This window comes from Sus scrofa, chromosome 3 (genome assembly GCF_000003025.6).
Source record: "Sus scrofa isolate TJ Tabasco breed Duroc chromosome 3, Sscrofa11.1, whole genome shotgun sequence".
In the NCBI taxonomy this organism is placed as follows: Eukaryota; Metazoa; Chordata; class Mammalia; order Artiodactyla; family Suidae; genus Sus; species Sus scrofa.
Genome location: NC_010445.4, coordinates 19,086,962 through 19,103,078, shown reverse-complemented (window position 1 = coordinate 19,103,078; position 16,117 = coordinate 19,086,962). Strand labels below are relative to the sequence as shown.

The window sequence follows — 16,117 nt, the reverse complement described above, 5'->3', positions numbered from 1 at the left end:
CCAGCTGGTCCACGCATGGCAGCAGAGCATCCTCGGGTACCACCTGGGTCTCTCCCTGCCCTGGTCTTAGAGAAAAGAAGGTCAGTGCCACTTGCCTTGGTGAGATGAATAAGAGTAAGAGCTTCTTGCTGACCACACAGCCTCTTGGTAACACCAGCAAACACCCTCTTCAAAGGCTCTTTGGGGCCAAGGCTCTTCCAGAACACACACCCCCACTGCAAGGGATCAACTTGCTAAAATGCCAGCTCAGCCCTGCAGAGAGGGCAGGGCAGCCTGGGTTCCCCAGAGAGGTAGGGGCTAGTCTGCTGTTTCCACAAGGTCATGGAGACTGGAAAGGAGGGGAAGAGAAGGAGGAGGAGAAGGGGCAGCGATGAGGCTACCACGTGGCACACAGGTGGGCCCCAAAAGCAAAGAGAGGGGCACTACCCTCCTGGACATGGCATAACTAGCTACACTCTAGCTGTGTGACCTGGGACAAACTGCTCAACCTCTCTGGGTGTCCAGCTCTTATAAGCTATGACTCCACGATGTTCCACCACCCTCGTTCTGTCAAGTGAATGCTCAGAATTGGGGTTTCACTGTGTGTGCTGGGGTAAGAGGGGCCCTTTTCCTGTCCCCTTCCATTTTGATCAGACACAAAACAGAAGTAGCACATGACTAGCTTGCTATTCTTCCACCATCACCAGGAAAACTGGCCTGTTGACATTCCAACCAGGGATTACAAACTCTTAATTCTTGCAGGGTCAAATGGATGAATTCAGTGTGAGTAAGGTGATGCAATAGGGAGTGGTGGGGACTGGGGTAAAGTGGGGAGCCTATGCCCCATCTAAAAGGGGTAGCCTCTGCTCAGCTGAAGATGCCTGCTGCCATGTGGCAATGTGGATTAGGGCATGGACGTATCCTCCAATAGTCAAGAGAAGCCAGAAACACCAATTTTTTTTTTTTGCTTTTTAAGGCCGTAGCCTATGGAGCTTCCCAGACTAGGGGTCAAATCAGAGCTATAGCTGCTGCCCTACACCACAGCCACAACAATTGGGGATCCCAGGCATGTCTTTGACCTACACCACAGCTCACGGCAACACTGGATCCTTAACCCACTAAGTGAGGCCATGGATTGAACCTGTGTCCTCATGGATGCTAGTCAGATTCCTTAACCGCTGAGCTATGACAGGAATGCCCAGAAACCCACATCTTTATGTAAACATTTTTACCATTTTGGATATTAGAAATAAATGCAAATTTTTAAAAAGCCCAATGTGGCGGCTCAAACAAAACACCTACAGGCTGGGTTCAGCCCTGGGCTGCATGCAATGTGGAGGCTCTGCGGCTAATTGTGTGATTTGGGCCTTTGCTCTTTCCGAGCCTGTGTCTTCATCCTTTAAGTGGGGGTCAAAGGCAACCCTTCCAAGTAGAGGCTAAAGGACAAAGGACCTGAGAGCTCAGGGCTTGTAAAGTGCCTCCACTGTGTCCAGTTCAAAATAGGCACCGACCAACGGTGGTCTCATCCCACTCCCTCCCCAAGCCAAGCAGCTCCCCGCATCCCCCTCCCTCCCCCACCCCTACCCTAGGGGCTGGCCTTGGCATTGTCACAGGAGGACGTGGACAGAGTTAAGACAAAGACCTAAAAAGGGGAGCAGACAGGAGGGTTGGGGGGCCCAGGGTGCAGGGCAGGGATGCGGCTCCCTGCCTTAGTGGCGGCCCAAGGAGGGGAGTCTTGGGGCGTGCGGGGGGTGGGGGGGGGACAGGGTACGGCCAGGGCTGGGTCTCCAGGAAACACTCAAGTCCTAGAAACAACTGCAAGTGGCCAGTCTGGGGAGACGGGGAGGAATGGAGCACCAGGGGCTGCCTGCGTGCCCACCCGATGTCCTCTTCTTGGACATCTGAGTCACATGCCTCTCAGAAAGCAAGAGCGGCATTACCAAAAGGCCAATGTCATCAGCATTTATAATCATGGCCACTTATGGAGGGAGCACATATTGGATAGAAGCATTTTAAGAGCTGGGCGCCACGTGGTCCTAAGACTATAACCCCATTAAACATGCATCAGTGTGATCTCTGCTCTGGAGCTGAAGAAGCTGAGGCTCCGAGAGGATGGCTTGCTTTGCCTTTCACAGCAACATTCATGGAGCACATTCTTTGGGCTAAGCGCCTCACGTGCGATACGTCCTGCAGTCCCCAAAGACGGCCTCCCATGAGCCACCCCTCCTGGGGCTCATGCTTTTGCACAACCCTTTCTCCTCGCCCTTGATCCCATCATTAGCTTTTTTTTTTTTTTTTTTTTTTTTGTCTTTTTTTGTCTTTTTGCCATTTCTTGGGCTGCTCCTGCGGCATATGGAGGTTCCCAGGCTAGGGGTCCAATCGGAGCTGTAGCTGCCAAGCCTATGCCAGAGCCACAGCAACACGGGATCCAAGCCGTGTCTGCGACCTACACCACAGCTCACGGCAGCGCTGGATCCTTAACCCACTGAGCAAGGCCAGGGATCGAACCCACAACCTCATGGTTCCCAGTCAGATTCGTCAACCACCGAGCCACGACGGGAACTCCGATTTGCTCTTGACGAACAGAATGCCGCAGAAGTGACGCTGTGTGACTTTTGAGGCAAGGTCGTAATCTAAACTTGTAGCTTCCACTTGGAACTCTAGGAACGCCTGCCCTCTGGGGACCTTCTCCAGGGACCCTTTCTAGGGACCCAGCCACCGTGCCCGAGAAGCCCTTCCTGCTGACAGCCCCGGATGCCTGGCCTGGCAGTGCCCCAGAGGGCTGGCCCTGGCCGAAGTACCATGGAGGACCCCATGCCAGGACCCCCTGGCTGATAAGAGACAATAACACATGTTAATTTTAAGTCACTACGTTTGGAGATGCTGCGTGACACATCAGCTAAAACACCACACACACTGCACACTGCCCTGTGACGTAGAAACTCAGGCTGCCCCCATTTTACAGCTGAGGCTCCTGAGGCACTGGGAGGGTAAGTGACTTAGCCAAAGCCCAGATGGCAAAGGCCAAGGTTAGGATCTGCTCCCAAGCTGTCTGATTCCAGAGGCTGCCCCTCAACCACTCGTGTGTACTGCCCACAGTAGTCCCTCAGTGCATGCCAGGGTGAAGTTTAAACCCAGGCTAGCGGACTACCAACCACAGAAACTTGGCATCCCTCTCGGCAGCTGGTCTCCAACATCAATCCAGCTCCTTGGCAACCCTGACCTATAAGGCTCTGCAGCCTGTTCTTGCAGCCCCGCTGGGCCAGGAGATGGAGCCTGGCGCTATCGTGCTTTGGACCTGGCCTCCTCCCTGGCCGGGGGTGGGGGCAGAATTTTGACAAATGGCCTCACACATATTAAACAAGAGAGATGACACTGCACAGCCCTGGCAAGGCCCCAAAAGCGAGGGATGAAAAATGGGGCTGATCCATCTTGCAGGCCTTGGTGACAAGGAGAAATGGATCAGCCCTAATGGGGGCCGCACACTGGGGCCCGGCCTTAAATAAGTCAAATGGGAATTGGGTGCCCCTTGAGAGGCCAGTCTGGGGTGGGTGTGGGGCGGGCAGTGCTGAGGAGCAGGGCAGGAAGCCCAGCTTTAAAAAGGAGAAAGGTTCCCGCGGCCCGACACCAGCAGGCTCACCTCCAGGACGAAGAGCCAGGCGTTGCTGGAAAGAGGCCTGTAGGTGGAGGGGTTCAGAATCCCAGGCAAGTGACCCAACCTTCCTGAGCCTCAGTTTTTAAATATGCAACACGGGTTATTATATGTGTTAAATTTCATGTTAATAACGGTAATGTTAAAAGGGTTGGCATTCAGGAGTTCCCATCATGGCTCAGCGGAAACAAATCTGACTAGTATCCATGAGGACACAGGTTCAATCCCTGGCCTCGCTCAGTGGGTTAAGGATCCAACATTGCTGTGAGCTGTGATGTGGCCCTAAAAATACAAAAAGGGGGGGGCTGGTGTTCACAGTGTACATACGGGCATCGTGTGCTAAACACACATGAACTTTTTTTTTTAACTTAAAAAACATTTTTTTTAGGGCTACACCTGCAGCACATGGAGGTTCCCAGGCTAGGGGTCAAATCAGAGCTGCAGCTGCAGGCCCACACCTTAGCCACAGCAACACCAGATCCGAGCCGCATCTGGGACCCACAGCACAGCTCACAGTAACGCCAGATCCTCAACCCACTGAGTGAGCAAGGGATCGAACCTGTGTTCTTACGGATATTACGTTGGGTTCTTAACCTGATGAGCCACAACAGGGACTCCTGAGCTGTTTTACTATTACCCTGCCACCTATCTCTGAGAGGCTGAGAGCAGGGGCTCTGGAGCCAGAATGCCTGGGTTCAAATTTAACCTCTGCCACTCTCAAGGTGGATTACCTTGGACAGGTTACTTAGGTTCTCTGAGCCTCAACTCTGGTCCATGAATTACCTACATCACAGCCATGCTGTGATCCTGACACATCACGGCTCAATACGTGGAAGAGGTTATTTCACTCCTGCTCAGTTCTCAAAAATGTCTGTTCCCTCCCTTTGTCTTCTTCTCTAGCTCAGGGTGACTACTTTGCAAGGGCAAGACCTCAGGAAGGGAAGTTCCCGTTGTGACTCAGTGGGTTAAGAATCAACTAGTGTCCATAAGGATTCAAGTTTGATCCCTGGCCTTGCTCAGTGGGTTAAGGATCTGGCGTTGCCATGAGCTGTGGCGTAGGTCACAGATGCGGCTCAGATCCCGCGTTGCTGCGGCTGTGGTGTAGGCTGGTGGCTGCAGCTCCGATTTGACCCTTAGCCTGGGAACTTCCTTTAAAAAAAAAAAAATCTCAAGAAGGAACTACTAGGGGGTGGGAGGAAGGATTGGGTAAAAGGAAGTCAGAACCTGAGCTTTAACTGGTTTTTCTGTGACGGTTCTACTTAAAGGAGTTAGGCACTATGCTGGCCAGTCAAGGTCCCTCTAATGCACTTGACTTTGCTCTTGCAAACCCTATTTAAGTAGGGAGTGGGAAGGGGCAGAAATACAGCAGGAGTCCCCACTGGTCTGAATTGGGGTCTCTCATAACCACTTCCTGCTCCATTCCGACACCCTCCGCCTAAAGATGCCTTCTCACTGCCAAGGCGAAACTTGCCATTCCCCTGCCTAACACACTATCTTATTCCCTCCTCTACCAGCCTGATGGACCAACTTCTCCCCCAAGGACCCTCCCCAGGGGAAGCTGGGTCAGTGACGCCTTCTCTGTGACTCCCGTCCACCCACCCACAGCATAGCATGGTTCAGAGGATGGCTTGTTCACTGGTCTTTTTGTTATGCTTTGGTTTTTTTAGGGCCACACCTGCAGTATATGGAGGCTCCCAGGCCAGGGGTTGAATCGGAGCTGCAGCTGCCAGCCTACGCCACAGCCACAGCAATGCAGGATCTGAGCTGCATCTGTGAACTGCATCGCAGCTCACAGCAACAGCAGATCCTTAACCCACCGAGCAAGGCCAGGGATCGAACCCCCATCCTCAAAGATACTAGTCGGGTTCGTTACTGCTGAGCCACAATGGGAACTCCTTGTTCACTGTTCTTAATCCCCTGTCACAACATGGTCTCAGCCACCACTGTACGCACAGCACCGAGAAGCCCCAGGCCCCACTGCCCCTCAAATATGTACTCACTCAGTAAATATGTGTTCAATGACTAAGTGGGTGAATGGCCCCCAGCTACCAGAACCAGACCCGGATGCCCTGTGTAACAGACAACTGTGGTCATTATTGTCACTACTCCAGCATGCATTCCTCCTTTTGACAACAGCTCACTCCACCCCCAACCCATCCCCCCAAGTTTCCATTATGAGACCTCTCCTCTGTCTCTCTGTCCAAGAGTTTGGATGGGGGCAACTCCACCCTCTGGATCACGTGACTCAGGCCAGACCAATTAGAGCAGTCCAGTCTCCTGCGGGTCTAAATCATTGGTTGCAGTATGGTCACATGACTTAAGCTAATCCAGTGAACGTCATAACCGGGATTTGAGCTGGCAGTATTGGAAAGAAGCCCCATCTCTCTGCTGGTATTGCTACATTTGTAACACATAAGCCTAGAAGTGGGCTTGGTGACCATCTTTACTACTACCTGGGGGGAAAAGCTGCTTATGAACAAAGCTGACCCAAAGGGAACGGAGTCAGAAGTGGGGAGAGAGTGATTGAGTTCCTGTTGAATCACCTGAACACCTGGATCCAGCTGTGCCTGAAGCAGCCCTTGTGGTAGTTCATCTAGCAGCCATTCCGTCCATTCATCAGTTGAGAGTTGCCATTCTACCCGCTCACCATTTGAGAGTTTGGGACTCATTCCTCATTGCAAAGGAATGGTCAAGCTGCGCCAATAAACTCATGACACTCCCTCAGCCATGGTGATGATTCAGAAGAGGGAAAACGGCCTCAGCTGGGCTCATCACAGCGAGGCTTGGAACTTTAGTAAACGTTAGGGAAAGAGAAGCTCTCTCTCCCCCTCATGAGTGAAGGAAGAAGCACCAGCTTCAAGGGCACTTTCTCATCACCAGGGTGGAAGCTCACGCAGGGACAGAGTTAACTTGGGGAGTAGGCAATGCTCAGGTGACCACAGAGTAAGAGAACTCAGCCTTGATGACATCAGAGACGCTGGATCAAACGTTCCCTGAAGTCCATGCCAAGCTGTACTTTCCATTTACAGGAACCAATGTATTTCCTTATTGATTAGAAGGAGGTGGGCGGGTTTTTCCATTACAGTCTATGCACCCCTAGACGACCCACCTAGACTCCTAATTAATGAATGAATGAACTCATATACAACTCTAGTTTACTTAAGCTTGGGATGCTAAAACTCACAAGCCAAAGAATCCTGCTGGATTCTGCCTTTCTTTTGCACACTCTGAGGTGCTGATCCCTGCTGCCTGCATCCAGAGCCTTTCACTAGGATCTCTACAGCTTCCATCTCCACATTCCAGAGCAGCCTCTAAGGCAAAGGTTGGCCAACTTTCTCTGCAAGGGCCAAATAGTAACTATTTTAGGCTTAGTGGGCCATTCAGTCTCTGTCAAAACCACTCAGCTCTGCCCCTGCAGCGTGATAGCAGCTGTAGACAATAGGTTAACGATGAGTTTGGCTGTGTCCCAATGAGACTTTATTTATGGACACAGAAATCTGAATTTCCCATAATTTCCACATGTTGCAAAATATTCTTCTTCTTTTGATTTATTTCCAGCATTTCAAAGTATAAAAACCATCCTTCACTTAAGGGCTGCACGAAAACAGATGATGGGCCGGATTTGGCTACAGGTGGCCCATTTTGGCCCTAGGGTCTCAAAGCATCTCTGGACTCTGGGTTCCTACCGCCACCTCCCTCCACTCCCCAGTAGGGTCGAGCTGCTGCAGTCCCAGCATGCCTCTTGGCTCCGGCATCTGAGAGTCCAAGCCACTTACCAGAAAGACCACCCGTAGTCCCAGGAATGAGGTCTCCAGTCTTCGGGGCCAAGGCTCACGGTGACCTGGAATACTTGCGTGTACATCATGTGAGCTACCATTCCCAGGAGGCCTGTGGGCAGAGCAAGACAAGGCATCAGGAAGCAAGGTGGGGCTTTGCCTACAGGCCTGTTAGCCTGGGTGAGCATGGACACCCCGCCCCCCGCCCCCCGCCCAGGCAGGACCAGAGCACAGACAGCCAGAGGGTGAAGGGCCAAAGAATTGGAGTTGAGCCAGAGGGCAAAGGGCAGCCTGGGAGAAATTTAAGCAAGGGAGACATAGAGTCAGATATGGGTGCGGTTGTGCAAAGTTTTTCTGTTAAGCACAGATAAAGAAATAGTGTAGGCTCTATGGGTTGGGCCTTGTGGTCTCTTTGGCAACTCTTCAATTCTACTGTGTCAGCCCCAAGGAGCCACAGACTATATGTAAAGGGATGAACATGGCCGTGTGCCAATAAAACTTTATTTACAAAAGCAAGCATTGGGCCAGATTCTGCCTGTGGGCCAGAGTTTGCTGATATTGACCTGTGTTAGAAGGTCATTTGGGAGAAACTGCTTAGAGAATATTTTTCAAACTGCACATCTTAACTCACCAATGGATCATGAAATCCACTTCGTGATTGCAACCAGTATTACAAAACAAATAAACGAACAAACAAGAGTGGAATGGAAGGGAATAGAAATATCTGATACCGTCAAATGTAGCAGGAGTAAATATTGTTTTGTGAAACTTTTCAGTTCTATATGTGTGTGTTTGTGTGTGTGTAATTATAATGTGAAATGTTTTTCTGTGGCTCTTGTCAGAAACCCTGGAACCCACTGGCTAGGAGAACTTTGATTCCATGGGATCAAAGTCACCCCCTGGAGTCGAAGCAGAACCATACCTCCAAGGCTGTAGACTGCAGCCCTGAATATGACTGTCCCCATTTCACAGGTGAGAACACAGAAGCTCGGCGTGGTCAAGTCTGCTCCCATGTCCCAAGGGAGCAGATGGCTTAGTTATGACTTAGCTGCAAATCAAAATGCCTTTAAAGCCAGGGCTCTGCCCATGCTGCCTAAAATGCATCCAAAGACCCCTTGCTAAAGGCTCCGCCTTCTCTAGGCTGTCTCTACCAGGCCTCAGTCCCATCCTTAGCCACACCCCAGCAGGTATGCTAGAAGCCTCTCCCGTCCCCTCCACCTTGGCTCAGTCTGTTGGAAGGAGATGAGGGGTAAGTCACATGGGGATCTTATTTTTCTTTCCTTAAGAAAATTCTTAGAGATCCTGTTGTGGCCCAGCAGTTAACGAACCTGACTAGCATCCATGAGCACGCAGGTTCGATCCCTGGCCTCGCTCAGTGGGTTAAGGATCCAGTGTTGCCCTGAGCTGTGGTGTAGGTCACAGGCATGGCTCAGATCCTGCGTTACTGTGGCTGTGGTGTAGGCCGGCAGCTACAGCTCTGATTGGACCCCTAGCCTGGGAACCTCCATATGCCTCAGATGCGGCCTTAGAAAGACAAAAAGACGAAATAAATAAATAAAAGAAAAGAAAGAAAGAAAATTCGTGGTGAACTCCCAAAAGGTACATAACACACATACCTTATTCTTTGGAACTGATGCATAAGATTTCTTGATAATGACATACCATGTTTTATTTATCCAACCACTTGATGGTATTTAAGTTATTTCAGGCTTTTTGCTCTCTAAGCAATGCTGCAATAAACACCCTTCTACAAGTCTCTTTGTGCAGACAAGCATTTTTCCGGTGTGAACAACAAGAATTGCCAGGTCGTAAAGCGTGGGCATTTTAAATTTTAATCAATGTTGGTGGACTGCTCTCCTAAGTAACAGTACCATGTTGGATTTCTGCCAGCTGTGGGAGTACTCACTCAAATCCTCACTGATTCTTGAGGAGTTCCCGTCGTGGTGAGGTGGTTAATGAATCTGACTAGGAACCATGAGGTTGCGGGTTCAATCCCTGCCCTTGCTCAGTGGGTTGAGGATCCGGCGTTGCCATGAGCTGTGGTGTAGGTCGCAGATGCAGCTCAGATCCCACATTGCTGTGGCTGTGGTATAGGCCGGTGGCTACAGCTCTGATTGGACCCCTAGCCTGGGAACCTCCATATGCCGTGGGTGCAGCTCAAGAAATGGCAAAAAAAAAAAAAAAAAAAAATTTAAAAAAATTTAAAAAAAAGAAAGAAAGAAAAGAAAATACAGAGACTTCCAGAGTCTACGCTGCACCCTAATTCTCCAGCCCCTATGATTAACATCTTTCAATAGTACATTTGTTACAATTGAGGAGGTAAGAGCGATACGTTCTTATCAACTAAATCCATAGTTTCCATTAGAGTTCACTCTGTGTTGTACGTTCTCTGGCTTTTGGCAAAGGTATAGTGACGTGTGTCCACCACTACTGTGTCCAGGAGTTTTAAGGCCCCTAAAAATCCCGAGAGCCATCTGTTCATCCCCTGCTCCCCTTTCTGCAACTCTGGCCACCACCGACCTTACTGTCTCCAGAGTTTGGACACTTTCAGAATATCATATACTTGGAATCACACAGGATGTAGCCTTTTCACATTGGCTTCTCCCACTTCATATGGATTTAAGGTTCTTCCATGTCCTTTCATGGTTCGATGGTTCTTTTCCTTTTTTTTTTTTTTTTTTTTTTCAGCGCTGCACCTGCAGCATATGGAGGTTCCCAGGCCAGGGGTTCAATTGGAGCTACGGCTGCTGGCACAGCCACAGCAGTGCAGAATCTGAGCTACTTCTTTGACCTACACCACAGCTCACGTCAATGCTGGATCCTTAATCTACTGAGTGAGGCCAGGAATCAAATCCACAACCTCATGGTTCCTAGTCGGATTCATTTCCGCTGTGCTATGATGGGAACTCCCTGTTCCTTTTATTGCTGAATAATATTTCACTGTGGGTGCATCACAGGTTATTTATCTATTCATTTGTTGAAAGACATCTTGGTTGCTCCCAAGTTTAAGCAATTATGAATAAAGCTGCTTTTGTCATACATTTGATATTTAATAAGTCAGATTTAGCAGTCATTTGCTTTTGGTTTTTGCTTCCTGAGTCTACTTTAAGAAAACCAACGCCAGGAGTTCCTATGGTGGAAAGGAATCCTACTGGTAGCCCATGAGGATGCAGGTTTGATCCTGGCCTCGCTCAGTGATTCAAGGATCTGGCGTTGCCCTGAGCCGTGGTGTAGATCGCAGACACGGCTCAGATCCCGCATTGCTATGGCTGTGGTGTAGGCCGGCAGCCGTAGCTCTGATTGGACCCCTAGCCTGGGAACTCGCATACACCTCAAGCGCTGCCCTAAAAAGAAAAAAAGAAAAGCAAAAGAAAACCAACACCATAAACACATTCTCCTATATTTTTCTTACATACTTATAGATATTTTTGTTAACTCATCTGGAATCTATCTTGGTGAATGGTGTGAGGTAGGATCTAACAATTTTTTAATGAGTTTAATTGCTTTGAATCTCATAGAACGGACTGTTCTTTCCCCACTGATTTTCTTTCTTACTTTTTTCTTTCAAGGCTACACCTGCAGCACACGGAAGTTTCTGGGCTAGGGGTTGAATCAGACCAGCCACCTCAGGCCCATACTGCAGCCACAGCAACACTGGATCTGAGCCAAATCTGCAACCTCTGCTGCAGCTCGCTGCAAAACCAGATCCTCAACCCACTGAGCGAGGCCAGGGATCGAATGCACATCCTCACAGAGACTAAGTCGGGCTCTTAACCTGCTGAGCCGAAATGAGAACTCCCCCACTGATTTTCAATGGCACTTTTATACCATAGTCCAAGCTTCACATTACATGAGTGTATTCCTAACTCATTTTGTTTCATGATCTCTCTCTCTCTCTGTACCTGTGTCAATGCCACACAATTTTAGTCATTATAACTCACAGTGGAGTCCGTTACCTGAAAAGACTGGTCTCTCCTCCTTTCAACCCATTGCTCACTCCCCGTGGAACTGCCATCCTACCCAGAGCCTTGCTCCCTCTTCGGGTCCTATCCCCAACCCTGCTCACCATCCCACCCCTTCCTGAGGGCTGACCTAGCTCTCCAAACCCTCAGCTATTATAAGCGCTTCAGTTTCTTTTTCACTAGGCCAATCCAGATGCTCTCCAAGTAATTTGACCTGTCAGTGCCTTGGTTTTCTCACCTATAAAATGGGAATAGTAGTATGAAATTCTCTTGAGGCACAACAAGTTAAGGATCTGGCATTGTCATTATAGAGGCTTGGGTCACTGCTGTGGCATGGTTCACTCCCTGGCCTGGAAGTTTTCATATTCCACAGGTGCAGCCAAAAAAAAATCAAAAAACAAAACAAAAAAAAAAAACATGGAACAGTAGTAAAATGGGCAATTGCAGTGAGCATGCACTAAAGAAGAAAAATATTCATGAGAACAACTACTCCTTATACTAGGACAGTGGGAACATAACACTATTTTAATACAAAAATTACCAACTAGACCCAGAAGCTGGGCCCAGCCTGTTGGCAGAATAATTAATTTTCCAAATTGTTAGTTTAGAAAAGCATTGATTTCTCAATTGAATTCCTTTTATCCCCAAATATAAAAAGTCTTGCTTTAAGAAAATTGAATAAATGAAAATTGCAAATCATTCAAAGATAGGTCGGCAAGAGTCTCTTACTGCATTTTTTTTTTTTTTGGTCTTTTTAGGGCCGAACCTGCGGCATATAGAAGTTCCCAGACGAGGGGTTGAATTGGAGCTGCAGCTGCCAGCAACGAGGATCCAAGCCGCACCTGCAGCCTACACCACAGCTCACAGCAACGCCGGATCCTTAACCCACTGAGCAAGGCCAGGGTTCGAACCCATGTCCTCATGGATCCTAATGTCCGTTACCACTGAGCCACAACAGGAACTCCCTCTGATTGCATTCTAAAAACCCTGCTTAAAAAACTGGACCTCCAACCATGTTATCGGGAGCATGTTTGTTCTGTAAAGTGAGGTCCGCCACTAGCATCTGTTGAGACGCCTCAGCAGAAGGAACTGTTTCCAAGTCATCCTGAATTTATAAGTGACTTTCTGCTGAGTTACGGCTCCCCCTAAATTAGCAGCAACTAAATGAACAGGGCTTGCTGTGCCACCGCTGCTGCTGCTGCTGTTGCTTCTGCTGCTGCTGCTGCTGCTGCCTGGCATAAACCCACACCAGGAACCTCCCAGCTGTAAACAGCTGTCAATCTCTCATCCAGTGATTTCCTGGAATCTCCTGACACCAGAAATGGGATTCCCAGCCCATGTGGGGAGGCAGGCACGGCTCCTGCCTGCCCCTGGGGGACCTTGGACAGCGCTAGGGATGGGGGATGCTGGCCAAGGGCTCAGAGCTGGGCTGGATGTGGTCCCACCCAGAACCCATCGAAATAAAGAGCTGCTTTGACTTTCAGCCCTCCCTCCACTGATCTGACTGATGTCAAGTCCAGAGGGCCTGGTGTGGGGCCAGAAGTAAGAGACAAAGTCAAGGAGCATCAGAAAATGAGCCCAGGAGTTCCCGCCATGGCGCAGTGGTTAACGAATCCGACTAGGAACCATGAGGTTGAGGGTTCGATCCCTGGCCTTGCTCAGTGGGTTAAGGATGCCGTGAGCTGTGGTGTAGGTCGCAGACACGGCTTGGATCCCCCATTGCTGTGGCTGTGGCATAGGCCAGCAGCTCAGATTAGACCCCTAGCCTGGGATCCTCCATATGCCACGGGAGTGGCCCTAGAAAAGACAAAAACAACAACAAAAAAAAAAAAAAAAGAAAAGAAAAGAAAGAAAGAAATAAAATGAGCCCAGAGTAAAGCCAGGGTGAAAAGAAACAGAAGGAAAGAGAGGATCTGGTTTCCAGCTCTGTCTCTGACTAGTTGTGTGACCTGCCTGTGCCTTGGTTTCCTCACCTGCAAGATGGGGTAATCGGAGTTCCCGTCGTGGCTCAGGGGCTAACACCCGACTAGGATCCATGAAGATGCAGTCTGATCCTTGACCTCGCTCAGGGGGTTAGGGAATCAGCATTGCTGTGAGCTGGGGTGTAGGTCACAGACACAGCTTGGATCTGGCGTTGCTGTGGCTGTGGTATAGGCTGGCAGCTACGGCTCCGATTAGACCCCTAGCCTAGGAACCTCCATATGCCACAGGTGTGGTCCTAAAAAAGACAAAAAGTATATATATATACATATATATGGGGGTAATAATAACACATACTTCATAAGTTGATATGAGGATTAAGCGGCTTATACTGTAAAGCACTCAGAGTAGTGCTTGGCGCATAATAAACCCCACGTAAGTGTTTCATGAATGAATGAGTGAATGAAGCTTGTGACTCACTACATAGACCTGTTTGACTGCACCCTAGTCCAGGACTAGGTGTGCTGTGTTCGCCACTGAATCCCCAGCACTGAGCCCAGGGCCAGGCACACTGTTAGTGTTCCATACGTGTTTGCTGAATGAATAGATGGTCCATTCAGTTCAATGCTGATTGCAAGGTGCTTGGAGGAGCTAGGCTGGCTGGGGTAAAGGTCTAGGGTCTGCAATGTGGACATGAGCTGGGACCAGGCCAGGTCTGAAAACTCTGGAGAGTAAATTGCCTGCGTTACATCAGCAGCTCCATCATATGTTTATTTATCATGCATTCAGTCAGTCAGTCAGACAACGACTATTTATGGATGCTTTTCACAGGGCAGGCACTGTTCCTGGGGGCATGGCCGGGGTGGGGGGAACCCTGCTCTCAGATGTCTCAGGTTCAAGTGGAGGAGATCCAGTCAATAACCATATTGATCAACAAGAAAACATCAGGCAGTGAAAAGTGCCATAATGAAAATAAAACAGGGGGCATTCCCGTCGTGGCTCAGCGGAGACAAATCTGACTAGTATCCACGAGGATGCAGGTTCAATCCCTGGCCTCGCTCAGTGGATTAAGGATCTGGCATTGCCATGAGCTATGGTGTAGGTCACAGATGCGCCTTGGATCCCATGTGGCTGTGGCTGTGGCATAGGCCAGCAGCTGTAGCTCTGATTAGACCCCTAGCCTGGGAACCTCCATATGTTGCAGGTGCAGCTCCAAAAAGATTAAAAAAGAAGAAGAAGAAGAAGAAGAAAAGAAAAGAAAATCAGGCAAAATGCCAGGGGCTCCTTCAGCATGAGTAGCCAGGGAGGGCCTCTCTGAGGAAGTGACTTTTTTTTTTTTTTTCTTTTTTGGCCAACCTGAAGCACATGGAGTTCCCCAGCCAGGGATCAGATCTGAACCACAATTGCGACCTAAGCCACAGCTGCCGCAACGCTGGATCCTCAACCCACTACAACCATCCGGGGATCGAACCTGCATCCTGGTGCTGCAGAGACGCTGCAGCAGGAACTCCCTGAGGAAGTGACATTTAAGCAGAGGTCTGAATAGGAAACTGAAGGCAGCCGCAAGAGGTTTGGGGCAAAGCATGCCAAACAGAGGGAGTGACCGGCTGGGGCAAAGGCTTGAAGGCAGCAGAGCCTGACCTTGAGGGGAAGGGGAGAGATAGCTCAGCAGGGTGGGATGGGTCAGGGAGGTGGGCAAGGACCAGGTCACCCAGGACCCTGCAGGCCACGGTGAAGAGTCTGGCTTTCTTTGAAGTACAATGCAAAGCCATAGGTGAGGGTTGAAGCAGGGGCCTAATCTATGTTTTAAGATTTTTTTTTTTTTTTTTTTTTGCTTTTTAGGGCGGGACCTGCGGCATATGGAGGCTCCCAGGCTAGGGGTCTAATCAAAGCTGTAGCTGCCAGCCTACACCACAGCCACAGCAATGCAGGATCCAAGCCGCGTCTGCAACCTATACCACAGCTCACGGCAACACCGGATCCTTAACCCACTGAGCGAGGCCAGGGATCGAACCTGCGTCCTCATGGATACTAGTTGGGTTCGTTAACCACTGAGCCACGATGGGAACTCCTTAAGATCATTCACGTTTCTGGGTGAAGACGGGGTGCGGAGATGGTGGAAGTGGGGGTGAAGGGAGTCCAGGCTAAGGTGTCACTGCTTGAACTAAAGCCATCTCAGGCTCCAGGGCAGTTTTTGGAGGCGGAGTCAACAGGACCTGCTGATGGACTGGGTGTGGGGCACCAGGGCCACTCAGAGATTGGGATGACTTTGGGCTTGGGGTTTGGGCACTTGGGCAGGTGATGGTGCCATCCGCTAAGATGAAGATGACGGAGACAGATGTCTGAGTGGCCGTTCGGGCCCCATTCACTAGAAATGCCTATTTTACTCCCAAGCTGAGGCCTCAAGCAAGCAGTGGAGGCCTGGGAACAGTCAGAGCTGGAGACCTAAGTGCGTGAGTCACTGGCCTACAAGAGACCACATGGGGAGGAATGCAGGGAGAGGGCTTCGGGTGGAACCAAAGTCCACTGCAGACTGGGTGGGGCCAGCAGAGGGGGCTGAGGACAGGATGCCTGGGCAGCAGGAGGAAAACGACCGTGCAGCCCGGCCAAGGCCAGGGGAAGGATGCACATCGAGGAGGAGGAAGTGGTTTGTTAGGTCAGCGATGTAGACAGAGAAGTGACTGTTAGATTGGCCAACACGGAGGCCACTGGGGACAGATGCTCCACTGGACCAGGCTGAGAAGAGGAGAGAAAACAGCCAAAGCCATCAGAGAGACGATGTCAAAACTCACTGCGTGGAGGAGCTCAAAAATGGGGTGATGTCTGGA

At 50.0% G+C, this 16,117-nt stretch overlaps 1 protein-coding gene across 3 annotated transcripts in view; it reads right to left on the bottom strand.

Annotated features, from left to right (window-relative positions):
- GSG1L (GSG1 like) overlaps positions 1-16,117 on the bottom strand; it is a 238,316-nt gene that overhangs the window by 39,474 nt on the left and 182,725 nt on the right. For all 3 annotated transcript variants that reach the window (XM_021086439.1, XM_021086437.1, XM_021086438.1), the window contains one exon: positions 7,408-7,519. In XM_021086439.1, coding sequence (XP_020942098.1) covers positions 7,408-7,519 — 112 coding nt within the window. The remainder of the gene's footprint in view (positions 1-7,407; positions 7,520-16,117) is intronic.